The 25,495-nt window shown below is 39.5% G+C and overlaps 1 protein-coding gene across 1 annotated transcript; it reads right to left on the bottom strand.

Annotated features, from left to right (window-relative positions):
- Positions 1-838: 838 nt before the first annotated feature.
- On the bottom strand, positions 839-24,010 carry LOC136438981 (E3 ubiquitin-protein ligase RNF31-like). Its single transcript, XM_066434056.1, has 20 exons — positions 22,603-24,010; positions 19,798-19,944; positions 18,769-19,065; positions 18,138-18,294; positions 15,877-17,732; positions 15,449-15,605; positions 15,019-15,143; positions 14,271-14,534; positions 13,613-13,801; positions 13,225-13,434; positions 12,596-12,772; positions 12,201-12,299; positions 11,734-11,829; positions 11,346-11,460; positions 11,040-11,152; positions 9,731-9,844; positions 8,309-8,378; positions 5,533-5,635; positions 5,001-5,169; positions 839-4,461 (listed from the first exon to the last, which is right to left on the bottom strand). Exons 1-20 carry the CDS (start codon positions 23,137-23,139, stop codon positions 4,402-4,404), a joined length of 5,055 nt encoding a protein of 1,684 aa, XP_066290153.1. The 5' UTR covers positions 23,140-24,010; the 3' UTR covers positions 839-4,401.
- Between the last annotated feature and the right edge of the window lie 1,485 nt (positions 24,011-25,495).

Genomic DNA, 25,495 nt, shown 5'->3' with positions numbered 1-25,495 from the left:
GCAAAACGGTGTATATTTCATGAATTTTTTTGTCAAATAAATTACACATATTTATGGATAGAGATGTGTAGCTACTCTTCCAGCAGGGATTATGCTCCGGCCTGTTTTGGACGTCTTTTCATACGTTTTTATTCTATTTTGTCAGGTTTTCTTTTAGTTCGTCAGTCCAACATGCAAAAATAAAAGCTGACAAATTCATTTATAGAAAGCACGATAAAAACGCCTAAAAAGACGTCCAAAAACAAGCACGATTCTAACCTCTGCTTGTAGAGTAGGTGTAGCGGGAGCATACTTAACATCGGCCCGATTGCGTTTAACTTTAACAATTTTGCGTCGCAATTTTCTTTCTGATTCATGTTGGGAGTGACGCATATTTCTTTTCAAACGTTTTTCCTCCCTCAGAAATGAGCACAGCGGCAAGCAGGCCTGGCGGCGAGCACCCCTGAGGTAATTAGTGGAAGACTGATAACATGAATATGCATGATCAGTGGCGTCAGTGTTCTGTGTGGGTCTGCGTGGCGTGGATTACCCCACACGTATAGACGATGCTGGGAGGCTTGGTTTGTGACGGGAGAATAATACAGGTGAGACAATAGATCAGCTTGGATTGTACCTGTACCTCATCTCACCTGTCCCAGAGTTTATCACACCTGTAGCCGACAAAATGTCAAAGTTCCGACGCATAAGACTTTTTTGAAGACAAGATATGGAATGTCGAATTGATGTTCCTGTTTAGGGCTAGCCCAATATTTGTTTTCTATTTTTCTATGAAATAAAAAAATGGAAAGACATGGAAAGCACAAAACGCCTTCGTACGAAAATAAATGGGTAGTTGTACTTCAATCAAAACGGGATTTTTTTTTTCTTCAGTTACCCATTGCAAATACTAGTAACATTGCGTATGGGAAACACCCCGACTTCGTACTACTGAACGAAACAAGAATATAACGAAAAAGTAGTCAAATTTCCGATTCGAAGTCCAATGCCACACGCGTAACAAACAAAATTTATGAATACTAGAAACAGAATCGCCAATATACTAGTATGCGACATAACGTTAGTATGCATCTTTACAAATACAAGGAATCTTTTCTCTATTACAGATTTTGTCCCACACGTAAAGAGTTCAAATGTTTGATAGCATATTAAAGAAGCTTTAGAAAGTCCTTAGCAGGCTTGTTGAGGGCATACTAGTATAAGTAATAGTATAACATGCATTTTTTCTGATCGCATATCAGTACTACTGCCTCGTAGGCGCGGCCTCGAGAAACCGAGAACTGATACGCCTTCAGAAAAAAACATTAAGAAGCCAGTTAATGACCCTAATAAAACGTGTAATTTTTCTTTGCAGACACCTGAAAAAATTCTTGTAGTCAAGGCCTCTTATACTTTCCTGTTATGAAGTACGGAATGATATAAACGAGGAAACACCTGACGCTGCAGATTTTCTACACCTTTTCACACTTTTTAATTGTCTCAATAAGCGATGTCGCTTGTACAAAAAAGACAACTGTTTTTATACGCCCTGCTTTGGGCCAACTGACACGCACCAGCTAATTGATAAAAATCAACAGATGTTTTTCTGTACGGACGAAATCTGATCAGAACGGGAAGTGTGAAATTTTTAAAGCTTTGTTTGTTCAGCGCTTCATGACTGGAGCAGATTCTAGTCGCCAACATCGTTGATCTTACGCGCGTAAAAAATCTACTACACTGTACTGCTACACATTCAAATATAAACGAAATTCGCAATTTCTCATGTTTGCAACCAATGTAAGACAACACAGGCTTCTGTATGTGTAAGTCCATACTCTTTCATCACAGACAACTATCATAATTTCACACAACCAAAAAGCCAGTGCTCTAGAACACGCTTATTTTCGGTTCCTTGTAGTTTCGCGTGGAAGCAGAGCGCTTCCCCCGCGGCCGTGAAACTATCATTTACTTCATAGCAGGAACTTGGTCGAGTACACATTTATCCTGATGATTGAAAAACCAAAGTAGCAACGACCATTGAAACCTCGACGCCATTCACGGAGCTAATATGTCGTCAATTGTACTACAGAAGAACTAGTACATTTTCACACTCCACACAATTGTCTTAGATAGGAAATACACATTTTCTTCTTTTGTCACTATTGGTAGTAGCAATTCCTTGGTAGTAGTGAGGCTCTTTATTTATCAACATAACATATATACAGAAACAATAAATATATGTAAAAATAAATGTACGAGAAACAAAAACAATAATAAGAATGAAAGTTGTACATCACAGACAACTATCATAATTTGACACAGTCGAAGGGCCAATGCTCTAGAACACGCTGGATTGCAGACTTGTTCAGCTGACTCACACTAACTACTGGTAACTAAAGGCATGGATGTGAAAATCATATACATGTATGTGCATACTATTATACATGTATGTTACAAAATGTACAAACTTATGGGTGCAATTAAAATTATAACGTTGTATGCAGAATATAAAAAACAACCTTGCAAGTCATAACAAACCTATGTACAGAACTAGAACATGGGCTAAATACGCAGCCTTAACTCTTATTTACAAACACAAACAAATGTCTTATCATTTATACACTGTATAAATTTTTATGTATTCTGAACCTAACACTACATGTATAACATACAGAAGAGAAAAACAAAAGGCCATTGAAAAGCAAAAGGCCATTGAACAAACTTTCTAAACATACCTGAAGCAAAGGCTCTTTATACAATAGCCCTCACTACTATATCTTAAGCTTTTCTGCCTTTTTTAATGGTTTTGCATTTTTATGTTTTTTGTGTGCTTTGTATATTTTCTTGCATTATGATTGTAATGTTATATACCATAGTCCATTACTAGTACATGTACAGTACTTCTTTTTTTCCTTGCCATCAGTTCAACATCTATAACAGACTTCAGACTATATTTTTGGCATTTTTTTCATTTTGTACTAGAATAAAGTGGTATACAGCTTTTCCACTCATCAACTTAACCTTAAGTGCACTAGAGTAGCCATGTGGAATTCACCAATACTGGAGGCATGTTGACGGCTTATCAGCATCACAGTACCGCCTATTCTTTCAGGAATCAGCTAAAGAAGTTTGGAATCCAGCAACTTCAGCTGATCTTGGCACAGCTCTCATCTACCAATGGTGATGATAGGTGACATCTCTGTTGTCCTAAAATGGGCAATGTTTCATCCATTTTTCACAGATCTAGAGATGATCTCCATGTATCATTTATCCGCTGAAATAGTCAGCTGAATGTAACTCCTGAACATTCCATCCTTTAACACAGGTCTTGAAGGAAGGATTTTGAATAGCGCTCCTCCACTGAAAATAACAGGAACAGCATTTCACCTCCTTACACAGCTCCCAAGTATGCTGCATCGAGCAGATAAGCACAAGATGCCCACAGTACAAAATAGTTTTTGGGAAGGGAGAGCCATTAGATGTGTGACTGCAGTTGTCTTCCAGTTACTGTTACTAGTATCTTGCATCTCAATGACAAGAGATTACTGTCTTACTGGGAGAATGTGCTGTATTTGCCCATCACCCAGAACGGCCAGAAGTTCTTGTGCTGAGTATTCTGACAGTGACTGACACTGAGTACGTCTTGCTGATGAGAAATCTCACATTCTTTACAACAAAGTTGCTGGCTTTAAATCCTCCAGCCAAGATCTCTTGCATGGTCTTGTGTGAAAAGTTCAGTTGTCTCCAAGGAGACCATACCCAGCTTTAACAGCAACTCCCTTCATGCCTCTTGTAATAAGTTGACACAAGCACTGATGAAAAAAAACCCTGCCACATCATGCAGGAACTGCCACAAGAGTCTTCTAACATAGCACCAGCATCGTGCATCAAACCATTCAATCTTCGCAAAACCAAGATCCACTTCATCAAGAAACTTGCTTCAACCTGATTTAGTTGCTGTATCTGTATGCTGTACATTCTATTCAGTCACTGGTTAGCACCCTGGTTGTTAGTCACAGTCGCTGACATAAACTCCTTCTTGCCTCGTTGTTACCAATAATGAAACGCCTAAGCTCCAATCCTCAAAATGCTGGTGTCAGTTTCACAAGATCTCCCATATCTCTTTTGCATCTTCTCCAATCCTTGTAATTCCTGTCTCTTTTCATCTGTCACCTCCATGTCTCCAACATCCGTTCTGCATCTTTCCAGGTGAATAGCCCCTGATCAGCAAAAGATGGTATAACACAGGCTAGGACGGCTCCCATCAGTGCATGTCGAACACAGAGCTGGAAGTGATGACATTTGCCAAGCTGTGGCTGCATGTTATACTGAGCTGCTTAGCTGACGAATGCTTCCTCTTCTACTGACCAGGAAGGAAGCAGATGGATGTTAGGCTTAGGGTGCAGACGAGGAGAAGATCACAGGTTACGTGTGATGTCTTTCTCGAGGAGGCTGGGGTGGCAGTGGTAACCTCTGTTGCACCTCCTAAAAACAAAATGAAACCTCTATATTGTCACCAGATTTACTACTCGATCCATGCATACAGAAACACAACATAGAGCTGGTAAAGAAGCAATTATCAACTTAAAAGTATTCGATTCCTGCAGTATACTAGTATATTCTCTTACACTGACAGTCAATGGGAAGTGTAGTAGTAACCAGGGCAGTCTCAAGCTCAAAATATTTTTTTTGTTTGAGAGTCCATGTTGTTCATTTTTGTTGTGAAATCTGTCATTTTAAGCTTACGAAAATATATTTTCATGAATTTCATTCAAGTTCAAATTTTTTGGACAAGCTAATTTCTGTCCTGGGATAGGCCCTGGAGACAGCTCTTGTAGCAACACAGTTATATACATGCACCCACAATAGAAGACAGCTAGAAGCTATCATGATAGTGTATGAGATAAGAGAATGTTTAGGCTACCAGTTTAAATTTTGAGCAACAAAAAAGTGGATAGCTACAGTCAATACATGAAAAAAAAAACTAGACTAGACCTTTAAGATAAAAACAACTTATTAGGTACCTGAACAAGCTTCTGCCAAAATGCCCTCTCCCCCTCCCTCCTGTGTGGTTGTGGCACTTGTTGCTCCTCTCTCAGAAGGAGGGCTCTGAGCTCATCACTGTCCATGATTACCACTGGGTCTATCTTGTGGGTGTTGATCAGGCCAACAAGGTACTCATTGTAGTGGAGTCTTGGAGAAGAAGCGAAAAGCATGTTACATTCTTATTAGTTTTTGGACTACCCATAGCGTCAAGCAGAAGGCTACCATATATGTTATTTGCCACATATGCAGACTATCTATGTATGACATAATCACAAAAATAGCTTGATGCATGATGATGTTATAATGTGAACACTCTCTTTCCTTTCTCTTCCAAGACACAAGATTTATTGAATGCATGATAGATGACTAATCTAATATTTGTTCACTTATAGAGAAATACAGACTTAACATTTGATAAGGATGAACTGTAGAATAAATATCGTTCAGTCCAAGAATGAGATGTGTAAGTGTTGTTTTACTTCTGGATGATGATTCACATATCAACCTTACCTGCACAGCCCTGCATATCCAGCTGGGGCTTCCAGACCACAGAAGTCATCTTGGAGGCCATCGTTTGTCTCCTTTTGTTCCATAACCTTGCACCTGTGTCTATCTGTAGGGACAACAAAGGATGACACATAACCAACTTACAAATAGGAGGTTTGTACAAAAGTATACAATCTAACAACAATTCAAGACAACAGCTATGTACTCCAAACAACCTGCGAGATACAGCCTACATGAAATTAGTGATTTCAAGTGTGAAAATTAATTTCCTGTGCTCCATATAGACTAGTCAGATGACTGGGCACTCTTCTTGGTGCCTTTTTCTACATAAATATGTGTTGACCTTGACCAAGGAGGTTTGACTTCATAGAACATCCATGGTTTTATGTGGGACAAGGATGATGTTTTCTAGCTGCAGTACTGAAATGCTTCACCGGGTGGCATCTTGTCATGGTAATGAAACCTTACACATAGTGGTATTCCATTTTACGGACAGGGGTGATCAAACAAATCTTTACAATCAGGTGTTAACATTTCAATAGATAATTCACAGTATCAAACCTTGATACACACCATTTGAAGCCATCCTCTTTAATAAAAAAAAACCTCCACCCCTTCCCAAGTTCGAAACTGGAACACCTCTCCCAGATAATGGTTTGACCTTTAGCTACCTGGGGGTCCTATTTCTGGCATGAAGAAGTGAACAGTTGTGATCTAAAAACAAGCCTAATATCACATTCTCTTGTTTTGAGAGGTGATAAATCTAATGAAGGTTCCTAAAACCTGACAGTTTTTGTTTGGGCAATACAATTCTCTGAAAAGCACCATTGATTTGTGATCTAGCAAACATTCTGAAAGTGTCATAAACTACAGGTGCATGGATCGGTAGTTAGAATATGTTTTGAGGTAAATTCGCAATCAACTGTTTTCGCATATTGGCTAACTACACATCACCAAAAAGATTGTGTTCCAACAAAACTTCATACAATACAAACTTGTATTTTTCACCGATATGAATCATTTTGGCACAGACAACATATCCTGTTGACTGCTGGGAATTGTACACAAACACAGGTGTCCTTTCATGGTCAAAAGAGGCAAGAATGTTGTAAGCACAGGATGCGGTCAAAGCAAAACACTTCATGCACACACACACTCATTGAACAGGGAGACATTCAACTCTGAAGAATGTTCTGGCTGACGCAACAGTACAAAGTTTTAAGCAAGGTTTATCACCTGAACCATACTGAACAATAGAAAACTGCTAACTTATTTAGTTATTAACTGGGATCTCAAACTGGAATAGTTCACGTGCCAAATTATATTGGTTACAGTTATCATTGAGACCTATGAAATTTGCACCTGTGACACTCCCACATCATGTCCAGACATGAACATTTCCAAACATACTGTACATTCCATAAAACGCTAGTAACTTGGGCGATATGGTAATCAATAGATTTGAGCAAACACAAAGAAAGGAAGCCATCATAAATGGCCCCCATCAGTCAATATTGACCATGGTAAAATCCTAATTGATATCAGCCCCTACAGACTTGGCTACGGCTAAACAGACTTACATGACAATGACAGTCTCTGTCACATAAGACACATTTTGTAATCTGACTCAGATCTGTTCCAAAGTTGGTTGGATTCCAAATAGTTACTTGACTAAACAACTTAACATTCACACCATGCTCTGTAATAATATCTTTCATGGTTAATGATTTCAACATTGTGACTGTGCATTACTAAGTAGCTAGGCAATGTCACAGCTCCAATACCAAGAGAAACAGAAATGCACACAAACAATGCTCTTTCCTTGTGTGACCTTTCAAGACTTAAGAGCAGAGTAAGCTTGAAAAAGGTCTTAAATGAAGGGGGATTCCCCATAGCCAAGGCAACCTTCAAAATATTTACAGTCTTCTATAGTTACACAGCAATGGGACATTCATCTTTTCAAAATGACATTGTTAATAACTTGCATAATGATTGTTGTTACATAAATCCATTTCCATCCCTCCAAAAAGTTGGTTCTAGAGCTTGTCATCATTGTACATGTATTGAAAAGGGAGCCGCACAAGAAGGGCTGCTTGAGGACTGAGAGCTTTTTAAAACATCTGTAGGATTAGGAGTGCCTGTAGATCAACAGTTGGACTGTGCCAGTATAGAGAACAAAAACAAGAAGTGGCCTGTTCTGCCTCCTCTTCTGTCAATGACCAGGGATACCATGATTACTTGTGTTACTGAGAAAAGAGGAACTGAAACTAGAAAAGCGAGAGGGCCAATTCATCAAGAAAAACACTTCCTCTTTTTCTAAACAGGCTGACTACACAGTAAAATACCAGTAATTCAACATGCATGAACCTGGATTAGAGGCATTTACTGTTGTTTGACAGCAACATTTTGAAGAGCTTTGTCATACTGACTCTCTTGATATCCATACATAGTGACTATAGATATGTATATATACAACACTATTATAATAATGAACCATTTACACTGTATAAAGAAGCCTAATAGTATGTACAAATAAAACATTGTACAGAAGCTTTAGTGCTGGAGGCAATGTACCCTTAATTTTGGTAAACATACATGTATTGAGCTAGTCATTTTTACAAATAATTGACCTGTATACCAAACCACTTTGAATTGGGAATAAAACAGCACAGATAGGCCTGTTTGCCAAGTTATAAACATATACATATTACCAATGTTATGTATGGCCTCTATCATCACTTGTGACATGATGTGACATAAATAAGGGGTTGAACATTACCTTCATTGTCACCCTCTCCAGCCTGTTGAGCAGCAGCTGGTGGCTCAGTGTCAAACTCAACTCCATTGTCCTGAAAAACAATTGTTACAGATTTAAGTTCACTACAACATGAAGTATCATGAAGATCCATGTGCATGCCTCATTAGACAAGAAGTGGACAATGCTGCATGAAGGAGCAAAGGGTTTGGTTTCTGTTTTGTTCCTGTCTTCAGTCCCTGATCATGACCTGACCAATCAAACAGGCTGAAAGTTATATGACCAAATGTGACCAATCGAACAAGACATTTCTTGTAACCAATCCAAATGTCAAACAGTCATATGACCAATCAAACACTTTGAATCTTGTAAGCCATCTGACCAATCACACTGACAGTCACTCATGGTAAAGATGTGACACTTTTGGTCACATGGTCAATCTACATATAACACTCTGGTGGTCATATCATAGACCAATCCAATGCTCTGATAGTCATAGTCCCTAGTATGGCCAATCCAACAGTTTCGTAGCCATCTGACCAATCCAACATTGACTGTAATGTAAGCTATCTGATTCATCTAACATTTGAGACCAGAAGGCATGTGTCAACCTATCTGCTGCAAGGTACGTAGAAGTGACATGTATCATACTGTGACATTTTAGTGAATGATTTACTGGGCCAGGCTTGATTCATGATACTGTAAAATTCTGCACAAGCACAACTTTTTGGGAGGCAGAAAATTGTCATTTTCTACTAGAGCAATGCATGTTTCCCTAGACAACTCACACACATTTACACAAATTGGGAAGATATCTAGTGAATCAAAGCAAAAAACCTTCAAGTTGATATAAAACACTCCCAAAGAATTTCTAATCTTACAGTAAAGTAGAACAATGGTGCTGGCCATCATCTACAAGTACTATTACTTAAGTCACAGTGCAAAGATTCTCTTTGTTCTGACCATCAATTATCAAAGGTGCTCGACTATAAAATACAACATGTGACTGTAAGTACACTAAACATCATAGCAAGATAACAGGCTGTTTAAGATTAATGTCATGTGCCCAATGCCCAGTATGTGCAAGGAAATCCAGACATGAGGTTATCACATAACATCATTCTTTTTTTTTAGCTTGGAATAGAGAAGAATGATGATTGGCAGTTCGACACCACTCCATCAAAAAATGCTGCTGTGACAAACTAGACTAAGTGCTGAATAAGTAAAGCTTGTTCTGCAGATATCGATTTGGGGGGTAAAGTCCAGAAGATACCATTGTGTAACATTGGCCAGCTCATTGATCTCAGGTTAGATCAATAAAAATGTTGCTTCACTAAATAAACTATACAATTTTTCCTTAAAGTTTGTAAATCTCCTAATAGCAAATTGGTCTTGATCATCTATGGTATGTCAAACCTTCATAACATCTTAGACCTTGACTCTCACCTGTAACAATCTCTGCAGTTGGATGGGATCCCTGTCCCTCATGTAGAAGAGACAGTCTCTCGGGTGATGGGCATGGAGACCCTTCCTCGCACAGGATGAAAATCTTGTACAGTTCTAATAGGACAAAAATGTATGTGCAATAAGTGTCAGTGATCCATATAACTAACACCTATCTAGATTTTACTAGTGTGAGTTTTCGTTGATAGAGAGAGAACTAGAAAGACATAGCTATCCCCCCTAGACTAAAGGTATTTGTATCATGCTAACTCAGTATACATCATTTTCCATTACAATTCGTCATTGTGTACAATATTCACAGCTTTATTATTACATGTGCCTCCAAAAATGGAGGTATTGTATTGGGTGTGTCTGTCTGTCTGTGTTTGTGTGTGTATGTGTGTCTGTTTATTTGCTTGTGTTTCCAGATATTTGCGATCAGCATAACTTACGAACCTTTGGATGTATTGTGATGATGTTTAGTGTATGTCACTATGTGGGTATGTCTTTGGAGACAAGGGTCAAGGCCAATTTTCGGCCCACTGGTATAACGCAAAGTCAGCCTTAGCTCAGTAACAGCACCACAATTATTTCGACTGCTTATGTGTACACAATGTCAGTCACAGGTTGTGTGAAGAATAAACAGGGTCATTTATATTGGAGATCAAAGGAACTTTCTATTGATTTCTCTTGACAAGTGGCATTTTATCACTATTTACGAACTAAGGAATGCAAAAATTATGATTAGAAGAACACTTAACTGTTACAGAGTTCAACTGTCCAGACTTGTGAAATCTAGCCTAATAAAACAGTCACCAAAGCAAGACCAATCTGTAACTTGTAAATACTTTACATGCTTACTCTAAGGTGTGCAAACATTTGTCCGCCAGAAACGATATGCGTCTTGACCTTTAAACTGTATTGTGTAGAGTGAAATACAAGACCTATGCTGCACCACTGACAATTGTTGTTCGCATTCCTATCCGGTCAAATGACACCAGTTCCTATTGCCTAAACTTGTCTAACATACAAGTAAGAAAAGCTTTTCTCTTATTCAAAAAGGACTTGAAACCTATACCTATCATACTATAAACTTGCATTCAATGGGATCAACATTGCTGTATTTCAAGTCTGTAAAATGCACTGATCAAATAATGGAATAAGTACACCAACAACTTTCATCATTGTACTCAGCCTTAATTGCATAAAAAGGAGGCAAACTGAGAATTTCTGAACACTTAAAAAATCAGGACATTAACCCTCAATTGTAAAAGCTCTGTAGAATTTATCAAAACAATGTTAAGAAACCTACATGTCTGAAGGTGTTGTAGCATCCAGAACAGAATTCGTGCTTGCATTGTACACATTTGAAATGCATACAGCCACCTTTGGCAAGAGCATATCGGAACTTGCAGTTCGGGCAATCTGAAAAATGAAGAAAATTCAATACAAAAATCCTTAAGCATTTTCAAACTCTATTGAGGAACAATACTGTCACACTGTCAATAGCTTCAAAAACATTCCACTGTGGTTGCTGAGAGGAGGGAACATAATACAGAGCAATCTATATGTAAGTGTAATGTCTTCCATGAGTGAAGGTAAACATGCTATTTCTTACCAATTCCACAGTCATTCAGAATTGCCGCCAAGCCGGCAGCTTGGAATTCTGGGTCATTCAGTTCCTTCCATGCTTGGAATTCTTCACACGTGATGTTTTCATGCTGATCTTCCCACTATAAAAAATAGTTATTCATTAGATATGGATGAAGTATTTGTGGCATTTCGTATTTTTTTTTTTTCTTTTCACAACAAGGGACAGATTGTTGTAATTTAGTACAGCGTACTTGCTTTTGAATTCAATCTAATAATAGTACTTTTCTACGGGCCCCATGAAGATGACGAGAACTCAATACAATACGATATTTACATATCAATACATGGTACTCAATACAAGCAAATTCAGTCGTCCAACTAAAAAGCAACAAAATACATCTGACAGGACTTACCGGCTTCTTGCATTTATAGCATGTAGATGTACCACAGTCAGCACACATCATTCTCAGTCTCTGTTCAGGTTGGTCATTAATCATGCCTGATGAACACTGCAAGGGAGAATTAGCCATCCGGTAATTCTATCCGATATGATTAGAAACTAAATAATTCATGGCTGAAGTTTGAATGGATGTTTCAAATTAACGTATGTCTACATCTTAAATTATGTATGATAATCTTTGTCTCATTGGCTGAACTATGTCAGTGGCCTGTATCTACAAAGCCAGTATAACCACCATTCGGCACAACACACGAGCTTCACAGGGATGCAGTGCAGCAGGAGCTGGTTATATTACACTGAATGACTTGTCACACCTAACTTGCTTCTTTATCATTTATTAGACAAACAGATTGAAAGAGAAACAGAATAGTAAAATGATTCCTGCCGATTTTGTGGGTATTTTCTATACTTATAACTTACATTTGAACACCATCTGAAGTTAGGCAGTCTCATCAGCGTCCTGTCCCTTAACTTCTGTTGGAAGAGTTCATGGACCTCGTCATCCAAAATGTTCTTTAGCTGCAAAAACAAAAAATCAAATCATTAATCAATATTGTAGCCAACTCATCGACTATTGATAAATCATCAATTAACCTATACCAAGCTCTTTCCTTGCATCCTATGTTATAATTTGCTAATGTACTCAGAACATATTCCAAGCCAACAAATTGTCTGAAGATATGAAAGATACTGGACTGCATTTCATCAATTCTAATCTTGACCACCTTAACCAACTATTGGAAACTGTGTGCAACGTGCAGCATTTTGCAAAGATGTTAGTACAGGTTTGATGACAGATGTCAATCATTACTTACCATGATGTCTAGAAGGTTAAAGAACTCAGACTCTGCATCCTCATCATCGTCCAGGTCTGGCTGACTGCAGACAGGACAGACCATGTCCTTGATGTTCTTGTCCCTGATGGTGATGGTGAAGTACTGCTTCATACAGGAGACACACACTTCACAGCTGCAGTGGGTCAGTACAAGGAGCTGTGGTGGAGGCAAAGTTAGGGTTAACATGAGGATGTACATAACAATCTCATTCTATTTAGAGCTGGATGTACATCAATTTGTCAGATCTTACAGTATGTCTATATATATATGTTTTATGGCTTCTTTAAGACATGGCTAAAGCCTATGGCTTTACCTCCCATCCAAGAGAACTTACCAAACCGTTACAAGCTAGGTACATGTACTTATTTTTCACCTAGTCGAGTGAGGAAATATGTGTTAAGTGCCTTTCCAAAGGAGACAACATTGGGGGCCTACTAGGGATTCAAACCTACAACCTTTGGATTCTAAGTCAACAATCCTATCCACAAGACAATTCAACACAATTCAAAATATATGAATTGAAGTTGATCAAATAAAACAATTTCCCATTTTACAGTATCTTACTTTCAGCAAAGTATATATACAAAACCTTGTAATCAGGAACTAACCTTATGTTGAGGCAGGACGTCCGTGCACACCTGACACTCGTGCCTCAGGTACTTCTTACAGGACTCCAGACCCAGACAGGAGCGCACAGCCTCGATGATGTCTTCAAAATCATAGTCATTGTACTCTCCACTCTCGATCAACTTCACTGCCTGCTCAGCCCTTCCCCATGATGGGAGGTTGAACTGACATAACAGCATTCTTACATTTCTCTGAAATAAAAAAATGCATTTTCACTGAAAAGTTCATCCACATAATGTGACATCACAGAAGCAATGGATTGCTCAATTGTTTCAAACGTGAACTTAAATTACAGCGAAAATCCTTATCTTCCTTTATAACACAAAATTAAAGTCTCCTGGAAAATAAATGCATTCACAGTAAACTCACCTCAAAGTCCCCTTCCTTCAATTCGACTCGGTTGTGGTTTTCATCCTCTTTAAAGATGTGCTCCTCGAATGGCTGCAGTAAATCCCGCTGTATGGCGAGGATGGCCTTCTCTGTGTCACCAGAGTTCTCTTGTAGGGCCCTCAGGACCTGGTCCTGCTCAAACTCCTGGTACTCCATCACATAGATGAACTGGAAAACAAACAATGATGCTTTCATAACAGGTCTTCAAGAGAGTGAACTCTATAATAGTAATGTGTGTTACATCCCTTTCCACTAGAGGCTAGAACTCTTAAGTGACCAAAGTTTGGACAGATCTGTAGGTAAAGTGAGAATCTTTGTATGTTTTGTTGTCTTCAAAATCATACTTTTGACGTCTTGCATCATATTCCAATTATGAAATCAAGGGTTGCACAATTTTGGTTGCTGAATGGTTGCTCAGCAATTGCCGTCTAGTGGAAAGGGGACCTTAGATTGTTTCTCTATAAACAGATATAAAGACATGTACATGTACATCAACTAAGTACTACTAATAGGCCATTATCTCTTATAGTAATACATACAAATAAGGGATAGTCAAAATGGTAATTTCACATTCGTCCATAACAAAAGTGTTTTATTTTTCTTTTCATTTACTGTGGAAGGATAAAACATGCCATACCTTCTTTCGTCTGCAGTCGATGCACTCTTTGATGGATTTCGGGATGTCTCCTTCCTGCTTCCTGAGTGCCTCAGTGGCTTCCTGTGTTGTGATGACTCCGACTATGTTTATCTTCAACTTCTTCCCTTCCTCTGTCGCCTGTGCTGCAACACTAGCCACAAGCTCCTGCCAGTTCTCCTTTAACCAGCTCACGGGGTTGCCATTACCACAGTGGAACAGGGCTGCTTGCACCTCTTCTGGGAGGAACCCTGCATGCTCCGCTTCCTATGAGAAATGAAATATAGATTTTCCTCATTAATCATGCAGAATAAAGTCCTGACTTACAAAGTTTACAGACCATTATGTTGATCTTTAAAGTTACAGTTATCATGAAAATTCATTCATCCTTTCTTGACTTATCCTATTTCAAAGTCTGCACCCGAAAAGCCCCCAAAGTTCCAAAGAAAGCTGCTTGAGGGCCCAAACTTATGTTGCTTTTTCCTGAGCACAAGTGCTATCTACCACACACTGCAATGCACCAAAAATATAACCTTCTTGGCAAAGGTAACAATGACGAAAAGCACAGAAAGAATACATTACAAACAACATTTGAATACCATTCAAATCAAACAGGAAACAATAAACAAAAAATGTAGCAAAAAAAAGAATATGACAACTGCATATCACTTTTGCTCATTTAAACAAAAGTAGTGAGTGGATGGGTCTGAAAATCAATGAGTTTTCACTGAATATACTGCTGAGAACTTACCCTGAACCATTTTATCATTTGTAGTCCCTCTGTCCTCATGTCCTCCTGTCTTTTCCTCTCCTGCAGTTCTTTCAGGTTCATGGGCCTCCTTTCAACCTCTCCTTGCTGACCTAAAGATGAGAGATCTGAAAATAGCAAATATTTAAGTAGTGACTATAATAACCTGACAAGTCAAATGACACTGATACTTCATCTAGAAAAAAGGGTGAATTGACTGTCAGAGCACTAATGACCTGTTGGAGACAAGATACCAGTAATATAAAAAGATTTTAACCATGGCAACTTTCGCTTGTCTAGACCTTACCTTTGACCATAGGTCCTCCTGTGCCTACAGGCACATTGGGTAGAGCTTGTTTACAAAGCTAATATTTGTTATGGGATCCTATTGACAGTAACACATCCGCCAGCTAGCTTGTTTGACAACAGTTACCTGGCTGTCTTTCTGCTGGGGGTGAGTCCGGTATGTCAGTGATCTGTTGTCTTTGTGCTGCAATGTCAGGGGGTTTGGACACCAATGGTGCTGGGGACAGGGATGATCTCTGTCGTGCCTCATCCTCCCTCTTGGCCAACTGCTTTTCCCTCCAAATCTAAATCAAAAAAAGTTTGGTTCAGTCCATATTGTCTGAGGAGTCAAAGTGGGAAAGTCTGAATAAGAATCAAAATATATGGAGGTACAAATAAGATACCTCACAACTATTTGAAGTAGAAATGCATTTTCCCAAAACTAGTTCTATCCTCCTGTTTGTCGTCTTAAGCCTTAATGGCTTAAACCTTATCCACATTCACAAAAAGTCGCCTTAAATTGACAACGACAAAAAACGGAATATTGTGACAATCTGCCCACAGATGAATTCTAACCTGATCTTGGATTTCAACGACAGTCCCACCAGGAACTTTCTGTGTGTTCACATCAGCACCAGCTCCAGGTAATGTAATAGTGTCCACAGGTGTCAGGTCCCCTCCCATCGTCTCTGGTCTCTTCCCAGAGGGAGCGCCTGACGTGCTGATTCCCTCCAGACTCAGATGTGATAGAGATTCTTTCACATTCCTGACAGACTCGCCTGCGACTGACAGCTCATGTATCTGTTCTTCTGGCCCTCCTTGTATAAACTGTGGGTTGTCACTTGTCTTATCACACACAGCACAAATCCTTGTACCTGGCTCATTGATAAAGGTACATACCTCACAGTGCCATTTCCGAGAGAATCCCTTAGTCTTAGCTGGAGAAAGTGTCCTTGAAGTGGAAGTTTGAGATGATACCAGTGGTGGAGATGGAGGTTTGATCACCTCTACTTGTGACTTGTTTGCAGGAGATGAAGTACTCTGTCTCTGGGTTTCTAAATTACTAGCGGCAGAAGTAGTCACTGTCTGTCCAACATTGGGCTGTACCAACCCAGCAATAGGCTGTTCCATAGGAGGCCTCCTTATGATATCTCCTGCCTTCTGAGATGGCACAGCATCTGCTCTGTAGGGTGTTTGCTTTGACTTCTGACTAGCTGCTGCTGTTCCTGGGACCTTGGGACTCTGTGCAGGCTTGTACTCCATAGCCGGGGGTGGCTTCAGCACTTCTGGTAAGCCAAGCTCCCTCATCGATGGTCGTGGTTCAGGTAAGAATCTTGAGTCTTGCTGCAGCAGTCTAGTGTCAATCAGTGGTAACTTGGCATTGCATATCTCACAAGAGATATTGATGATAGGATTAGAGTGCGTACAGCGAGTACAAGTGATTTCAGAGAAGGAAATCTGTGGTCTTGAAGGGGCTTGAAACTCTTGCGGTGGTGGATGTCTGTATTGTAGTGTGTATGGTTGCCTTATTGGTGCACGCTGCTGTTGTCCCCACATCGCCATGTTTTGACCAAAGTTCTGCCACTGCTGCTGTTGGGGGTAGGGATTTGGACGTTGACCTTGTGGCTGATGGAATTGACCTTGACCTTGAGCAAAGTTCACAGCCTGAGGATATACCCCCTGAGGCAAGGCAGGTCCCAAGGCATCAGGGAGTCCTGTAGGTATTGCTGCATGCTGTTGCGATTGAGTCATGTATGCTTGTTGTTGTTGCTGTTGTTGTTGTTGCTGCTGTCTCTCCATCTGCATTCTTCTCTCCGTACCAGTGAGCTGTCTAAGGGCCTCCTCAACCATAGCTTTCTGCTTCAGTAGCTCTTGCCTCTTCTTCTCCAACTCGACAAACTCAGGAGTCGCCTCCAAAAACTTGCTCTGCCTCTCATTTATCTCTTCAATTTCAACTCTATACTTTGCAATCTCTATCTCAAATTTCATAACCCTTCTGTTCATGTCAGGTATTGGAGGGCCTGCATGGACTGCAGCTTGTGGTGCTGCTGCAGAAGTTATAGGCATTGTCCTAGCAGGCTGTGGACCCAGAGACTGACTGGGTTTAACACCAGAGGCTACATCCAAGGGCTGCCCACCAAGGGACATGCCTGACTGTACATTAGGAGCTACCGTAGCCACCTGTGGTGGACTGGTTGTTCGTAACGGCAGGGAACGAAGCTGGTTGGCAGGTGACTGTGACTCCTGTTCCCCTGGAGGCTCATGCATTTGGGCAATGGGTACACGCTCGTGGGTCCTTCTAGTCTTGTGCTTGTGGAGCTGAGCATCGCAGGTACGGCAGTGTGCTGCCTCACAACTCCTGCACCATTCAGTGGCTGGTTCCTCGCACACTTTACAGTACATGACTTCAGCAGCTGTTGCAGGGGCCACAGCTATGAATACAATACAGCCAATAGAATCATAGTGTTGAACAACTCAAAAGCAAAAGTTGTCCTTTAAAACACATTTCTCTGAAAAATGCTTACAAAAGATTCGCAAGGTAACAGTGATCCAAACAACTGGATAGATGTTTGAAACAGTCAGACATTTCTGGTGGCATCCACTAACTTTCGTCAGTGACAAGTAAACTCTTATGCTAGTATGGAAAATGACATGCACAAAAGGATAGAATCGCCCAATCATGCTGCACATTTCTCCTTTAATAATGCATTTCCTGAAGAATCTTTTATCTACTTTTGTCCAACTTTGATCGCTGCCAGGTTTACAAGTCTTTATAACAAATTTACGTCATACTGAAATGATAGCAAAACGGGCAACAGATGTCAAACATGACTTACCTAGCTGTTGCTCTTGGCTTTGTAGTTGCATTTGCTGTTCAGCTCCATTGACTGAGTGTGACAAAGACCCTGGTGCATTCTGCAACAGCTGTTCTGTTGGAGGCTCAGAGGAGGCTCCACTGGATTCTGTCTGTGCAGTGACTTGAAGTAGTGGTGCCTGTATTATAAAAAGGATATAAATGTCCATTTCTGACTGGTACATGCTTGAAAAAAGTTCCTGGAAAATGTTTATTTGGCATGAAACCATAACTGTGTAAGTTATCTGATTACGGTAGTATATTTTTTCAAAAGTAGGAACAAACGATTCTGTATATTTACAGTTCCTGAAAAAACGAGGCACTGCAAATAAAATGTAGCTTTCAGGTGTGTGCATTGGTAAACTCAGTCTAGACTGAAGTTGTTGAGTCATTGATTGTGATAGCGATTTAGATATATTCAATTTTCACTGCTGACAACATGTATACAATTCCAAGGCGGGAAATGACAACACATTTCATTGCAGCTTCAATGGTTACAGTCATGCTACAACCAATCAACAGCCAACACCAACTAAGTTAAATCTGATTGGTCAGAAGTTTTGAATCTGACCAATCAGAGATGATTAGATCATCTGCCATATAGAAAGACCTACTTTTGTTTCCACAGAGTAAGCCAAGCTGCTGGCCTGTTCCCTCTGCCTTTGGTAGTACTGGTCCTTAGCAAGTTGTTCCGCCTGTTGGAAAATTTCCCTTGGAATGAAGATGTACATAGTGTCAGGTTGTGGATGAGTCCCACATATGATCATTTCCAGCTCAAGTCGTGCCTGGATCAGGTCTGCTGCGATCTCCACCACTCGGACTACATCCGGTTCTGGCTGGTCCTCCGGGAAGGCAAGTCCATCCTGTGCGTAAATGGTGTAGCCGAGCTTCTGCAGAACTGGCCTTGAGCCCTGGAAGCATTATACATGTATGTCATGATAAGCCCAAAGTAAGAAAATGTCCACCTAATTCATTCTACGCTCGTTCTCATTTAAATGTACACATTTTGTAATCTCCGTTATCGATTGAAATTAGACGTTCCTGGCATTAGGATATGCCACATATAAGATGTCAAACTGTAGTTCTTATGAGGACTTAAAACTTTTCTAGCTTTTAAAAACGGCAGTTGCGTACCTTATATGTGGCATATCTTAATGTCAGGAACGTCTTACTTTTAACGGTAACGGAGATTACAAAATGTGTACATTTAAATGAGAACGAGCGTCTAATAAAATCACAAAACCTACTTATAGTATAATTGAAAACATAAAATTATTCATTAGCCACTGCCTGCAAACAAGTGCCCCCCTGCCCACCCAGTAATATATGTAGAAACATCAGATAGATCAAGAGCTATACATTTTAAACTTTTTTTCACATTTAAAGATTATGATATCTAATGGATGTGTTCCCTTGCAATTAGCCTTCAGGCATGAATTTGCAAATAAAGATTATCAGAACAGCTGTTCATCAGAAAAATTTTCTTAGCAAACAGCTTTGTCTTTTTTTTCTAGCTTTGTATTTATTGCATCTCGTTACCAATAGATTTTATCTTTTTTTGTAAATCAGAGACATGATTTTTATAAAACTTGACAGAAAAATATTCACATGCCTTACACCTGCTAGGGCAATGCTTGACTCACCTGTATGATGTCTACCTTTGTCTTAAAGATGCCATTCGAAAATTTAACAATCCTCCAAAATGCAGGTCTCACAGGCTTTAGGAGATTTCGTGAATATTTCTCCAATATTGTCACAGCGGCAAGGAGGTCTAAGACTTTCTGTGGTCTCTGTGGAAAGATGTTGTAGAAGTAAGATATTGTTTTGAAATATGAAGAGACCATAGTCCCCGACCCTCAAGATGAGGATGGGATTAGGTGAGGTGAGCTGAGTTTTGAAATACACCTCACCTGTGTCTCCCATGTACTGAAAATTTTCAAAAGCATTTTTACTTCTGACATTTTTCAAGGTTTCCAAGAATGCTAACATTAAATCCCATTTTGTACAGTGAAAAGAGATACCATACCTCATAAATGACTTGAGTCTGGCCAATATCAGTTCTTAACACCTAATGCCTATTGACTAACTTAGAAAAAATCATGCAAATCTAATTTTCACATCAACATTACTCATCACAAGCACGCAACCATGTTCCAGTTTATACTGATGGTGGGAAAGAGGAACATAGAAATTCCCATGGGGGATTTCCTGGACCAAGTCTGCATGTGAGAGAAACTGTTATATTCAATCATGCAACATTTCACTCTCTGTTTCATTGTCCATGCAACAAACCAACTTTTCTAGGTACAGTTTCCATGGGAGTGACATCATGATAGTTTTCATATTGAACAGAAAATCTGCATAAGTGACAAAATTCGTAGTCATATACCATAACACTCATAATATGGTATGACAGAAGATAAGGGCAGCAAATTAGCATGGGCAAATCCAAATACTAAATAAAATATACCAGAATATGAATTGTACATACAATTTGACTCATTACAATTATTTCATCAGGGGCTAATGGGATAACATGAAAATAGCTGTAATAAATAATTCATAATTTCTCATTCCTGTTCAGTGGTAGTTTCAGAGTATCATGACTAGCTGATATTAAACAGGCATTGCAGTGCCCTAATGTAATGACCTTGTATCATATCAGACCATATTTAGAGAGTAATGTAATCCCAAGGGACTTTTCTGTTATGCAATTTTCTGTTCTGTTTCTTGTTCAAATCATGGAGTAACATATATTAGGGTTCATATGGAGTTTTAAACAAGGTATACTATTAAAAAAGTTGGCAACTCATGAATTAGAACATGTAATCTGAACAGTAGGCTGTTTTGGAGGCAAAGTTTTTCCAATGACTCATTCATATCTTTAATTCCTAATCCCCCCCATGAAGCATCCAATTCAGGCTTAATAAATACATTTTCTAGATAAACTGTATGAATCACTGAAGTTTCCTGTTCAGACTTGCACAGACGTATGACATAACTGAACCTGTGTATGTTTCATAAGTCAAATAGTAGCCTCCCTTGGCAATCACCCCTCCCTTCCTGCCTTAATGTCTTTAAACAGAAATGATTGTGGGCCCTCTTGACAAATTGACATTTGTAAATATTATGTTAGGTTCAGTTAATTGCTGAGATCATGATGGTATTCATATTTAAAAAGGTTCAGAGCAGCAGTATAGTAAGTATTAGCACAATACTTTACTAGCTCCAAGCATGACTTTAATTGGCTATTTTGGGGTAGCATTTTTTTTTTCTCTCTGAAGAAGTGAACATGAGAATTCAACACAAACTCCTCTCTAACAAACAGCCGTCAGAAAACCTGAGATTCAAATTAAAGCCTGATTGACTTTGAGTCGCTTGCACCATGTGCAGTGTTGACAGATTCTGCTACACAGGCAGCATGCATATGATTATGCCTCTGCAACAGCCCTGAGCCTTAGCAACGTCAAGACCAACTGTAGCCTGCTTTCGGTCTATGTCGAGGTCACACATCTCGATGTATGAAATACGGTTCCTCACAGCTGCTCGAAAGCGGTACTTGGACTCCTTTGACAGCGCATGAATGCACATATCTTGGAGCCATGGGACTTCAGTGGCATGATAGGGAGCTAAGGGAGGTAAAGGCAGTCCTATAGCTTTTTTGAGGCTGTAGGGGCAGTGGGTTGTTACATGCATACCCACTGTGTCTAGGGCATGGTATTGGAAGGCAGAGCACATCAGTCTTCTAACACCTTTAACCTCCCCAACTGAAGTCAGGTACCCACTTTTACACCTGGATGAAGTGAGGAAAGTCATGTAAAATGCCTTTCCCAAGGACACAGCATCGGTGACATGTCAGGGGATTCGAACACAGGAACTCTCGGTTCTGGGCCAAACGCTCTACCCGTTACACCAACACAATTAGTCAGTGCACATGCGTGGCTTGACTGTATCCCCAATGCCACCCTGGATCAGACGACCCATCATCCAAACCAGTATTCACAATTCAGCCAGCCCCTCTACATTTCTACAGCCTCCACCTTTCCAGCCAGCTTACCTGCAGAGGAAGCCTATGCCAAACTGGACACACCACAGAGACAGATCCATAGCCTGAAGGATGGACCTGCTGACATTTGACCTGAATGGCCTAAGGTTCCACCAGATTGTGACTACCGGTATTGGTACAGCCTGAGAATGGACACACCACAAAACTAGGCAGAGGGCCAGACTTCAAGGCCCCGGGCCCCTCCCAACAATGTTCATACATAGTACATTTCAAGTAACATTTACCAAGAAAATAATTGAAAGAAGATGATCCAGGGCAACTTTGTTGGACCTTACGCTATGGTTTAGCAGTTGAAAATACATGTAGATTCATATATTGTGTACATTTGTATATGGACACAAGTGTATGCAACAATTTTGAATGACGAAATGAACACACTAACCTCTGTACAGTTGTCTCGAAGAAGTGTATCAAAGTCCACATGGGTGTACCTTTCTTGTAGTGAGAGGCTTTTTTGTATGATAAGGACCACTATTGGATGGAACACTGCAATTGATAGTGTTCCAATCTGCTCAAACATAGAACGAATTTCACTTCTAAGTTTCGTTTTTCCACCCTGTAACTCTTCAATCCTTCTATTTTCATCTAGCTGACTTGGAGTTAACTGTTGTTCAGTTGATTCCCGTTCTTCTGATTTTGAGTCTTTATCACTTGTCCCACGAGGTGTCAAGTGTCTTCTGTTGGTTGCGGAAGTACCAGTATTTCCAGTCATCTGTGAAGACTCCTGGTCTTCAGTGGATGCCTCTGCTTCGACCATTTGATCAGTTGGGAGCTGTCTATAAAAGTGATCTGACATTCTCCTAAGTGCCTCAATGGCAGAAGACCTAGAGTCGTGATGTGCATGTCTTGTAGGAGATTCACTATCATTGTCAATGTGTGATGTTTCAACTTGATGCCTCTGACTATCTGTTTCATCCATGACTGTTCTTTGAAAAAATAGTCTCAGATACTCAGATAAACTGTTATGGGAGAACTGAGATTCTGGCAATACAAGAAATACCTGTATGGGACTATCACAAAAAAACTTAGTCCACAATTTAAAGTAAATGCTTCTCAGAATGTCTCTAGTTTTCCAAAGGCTAAAGAAAAAAACACTTTGTGTTTATGCAGTATATTTCGAATATCGAATACACAGAAATTTTGCTCCAATTTAAGTGGAGTACTCTCTTTGTGTATGTAATGTACTTTTGAGAAATCTTGAAAGTGAGCACAATGAGCACTTTCAAATAAATCAACAAAAGCAATTTTGGATGAACACAAACAGGCACAAAATCCTTTGTTTATGCAGTATATTTCGAATATTGAATACACATAAATTTTGCTTACTTTCTTTTATTGGCCCTGACCCCCAAAAAAAGTTGTCAAATAGTGATATGGAGAAAAACTCAGGTAAAGTCACTCGCAGAAAATTGGAAAAATATTTGAAAAAGTCCTCCCAACTCAAAGGTGAAAACAAATGTAGACCTCTAAGTCAGCAAAATATGATTACTTCAAACATCTGCGCAAAAGATAAGGTTGTGAATTTCAATCAAGTAATGAATGGATGGATGATAGAATGGATGCATGAATGGATGAATAAATGGATGGACTTGTTCCCTTTAAAAGGCTAAATGAGAACTTTTGCTCCTCTTGTTTAAGATGTAGATGGTGATACTATTTCAACACTGACACCAATGAATGAACTCCTTGTACATTCATGTACAATCTGGTATGCCTTGGGCTGGTGCACTTGTGTCTTCTCGATTTGTGCAGTCTTGGCTTTTATTGCTCTGATGGTCCTCCGTTGTGTTTTATTGTCCTATCTCCTATCAGAAATAAAATATAGAAAGAGAAAGGCATGTTATTTCTTGTGAATATTTTCTTCGAAAGAACATATACGTAGTACTACATGTTGTATGACAATGATTGTAAGTATATAGGTTGTCATTACATAGATGAATGAATTCAACACAAACGTTTAATTTGCATCCAAATGCAGTTGCAGGATGTTTCTCTTCCCATCTATTTGAATTAATTGAAAAGAGCCATCCTGAATACATGAAAGTCATGATCCGCATGTCAAATGCTATACAATAAACAGCAGCTGCTGTAATGTGACCTAATCTACTTTATCAGCCATATTATTACTTAGTAATAGTATTGCTACATTACTTACATGCCGACCACTCTGCCACATCTTCTATACTTGCAAGTTGTACATATTGATGTTTACTACCGTAACAGTTTAGACCTAAATAGAAGGGCCTCCAGATATTTTCAAGCTGGTCAATAAGGGAAACTTTTGTTACCCTCAGTTGATGGAAATATTTGAATTTCTGTTCATAATCTTTTTCAACTAGATATCGTTGGTACAGGCTGTTAGCTTTTTGTATTGTTCAATACACAAGTACATGTAACCACCCTAGCACAACAGCTTACATTGATATTCTATTGTTTGTACTGGCCACCTGCCAACCAATCAGGTACTTCCCCGAGGAAAGGTGATGACCCATACATACTTTACTCATTCATGTACCCTGTTGTTGAAATAGCAAACAGCCAATCATGTGATCTCTTATAGTCAGGAAAGATGTGATTGGCTTGTGACTCACGGGGGTGGGGGACAATGTGAAACAGCCAGGATCAAGGCCTCCAAACACTCTTCACCTGAGGGCAGTATGTTTTCATTTCAACTTAGTTCAAGGCTGAAAATAATTAGTAACATGAATTTGATATGAGGGTATCTTGGGTTAATACCCCAGACTAATTTTCTTTTGTCAACAGTCAAGTAAGCTGTAACTTCATGATTTTATTTCAGACAGGGGTAAACAAATTTCAAGGTTCAGGGGACCAATGGACTGTCTGGAGTGGACTCAAGCTGAACAAATTCAAATGGCTGTATTTAACATTAATCATTGAAGACTACTGTAAATGCATTTAAGTTTGTGTGGTTTTAATTTCGCGGTAGGGAGAAAATGGAATGTTCGCTGTGGTTTTAGTTCGCGTTTGAGACAATAGTAGGCAAGGGGGTGGGACTCAGAGGACAAAAACTTTCGCAAAACGCGAACATTAAACCACTGTGAACATTTCTGCATTTACAACATGTAGAACAGATCTACATGTACTTAGATCTCAGGTTACCTATGGTAGAAAGAATGTTTGTTGCCACCACATGGACTCTGGCAATATACACTGACCTGTGAAAGGCCTGCCACAAAAGTCAAAATCTATCGTCTTTAGCTTTCAAAAGTTACTGATCAGAGCCTTGATTGTTTGAAGTGCTTTTCTGCTAGACC

The sequence above is a fragment of the Branchiostoma lanceolatum genome, chromosome 7, assembly GCF_035083965.1.
Source record: "Branchiostoma lanceolatum isolate klBraLanc5 chromosome 7, klBraLanc5.hap2, whole genome shotgun sequence".
Classification (NCBI taxonomy): domain Eukaryota; kingdom Metazoa; phylum Chordata; class Leptocardii; order Amphioxiformes; family Branchiostomatidae; genus Branchiostoma; species Branchiostoma lanceolatum.
The sequence above is the reverse complement of the archived record's forward strand: the minus strand, read 5'-3'. Positions and strand labels throughout refer to the sequence as shown.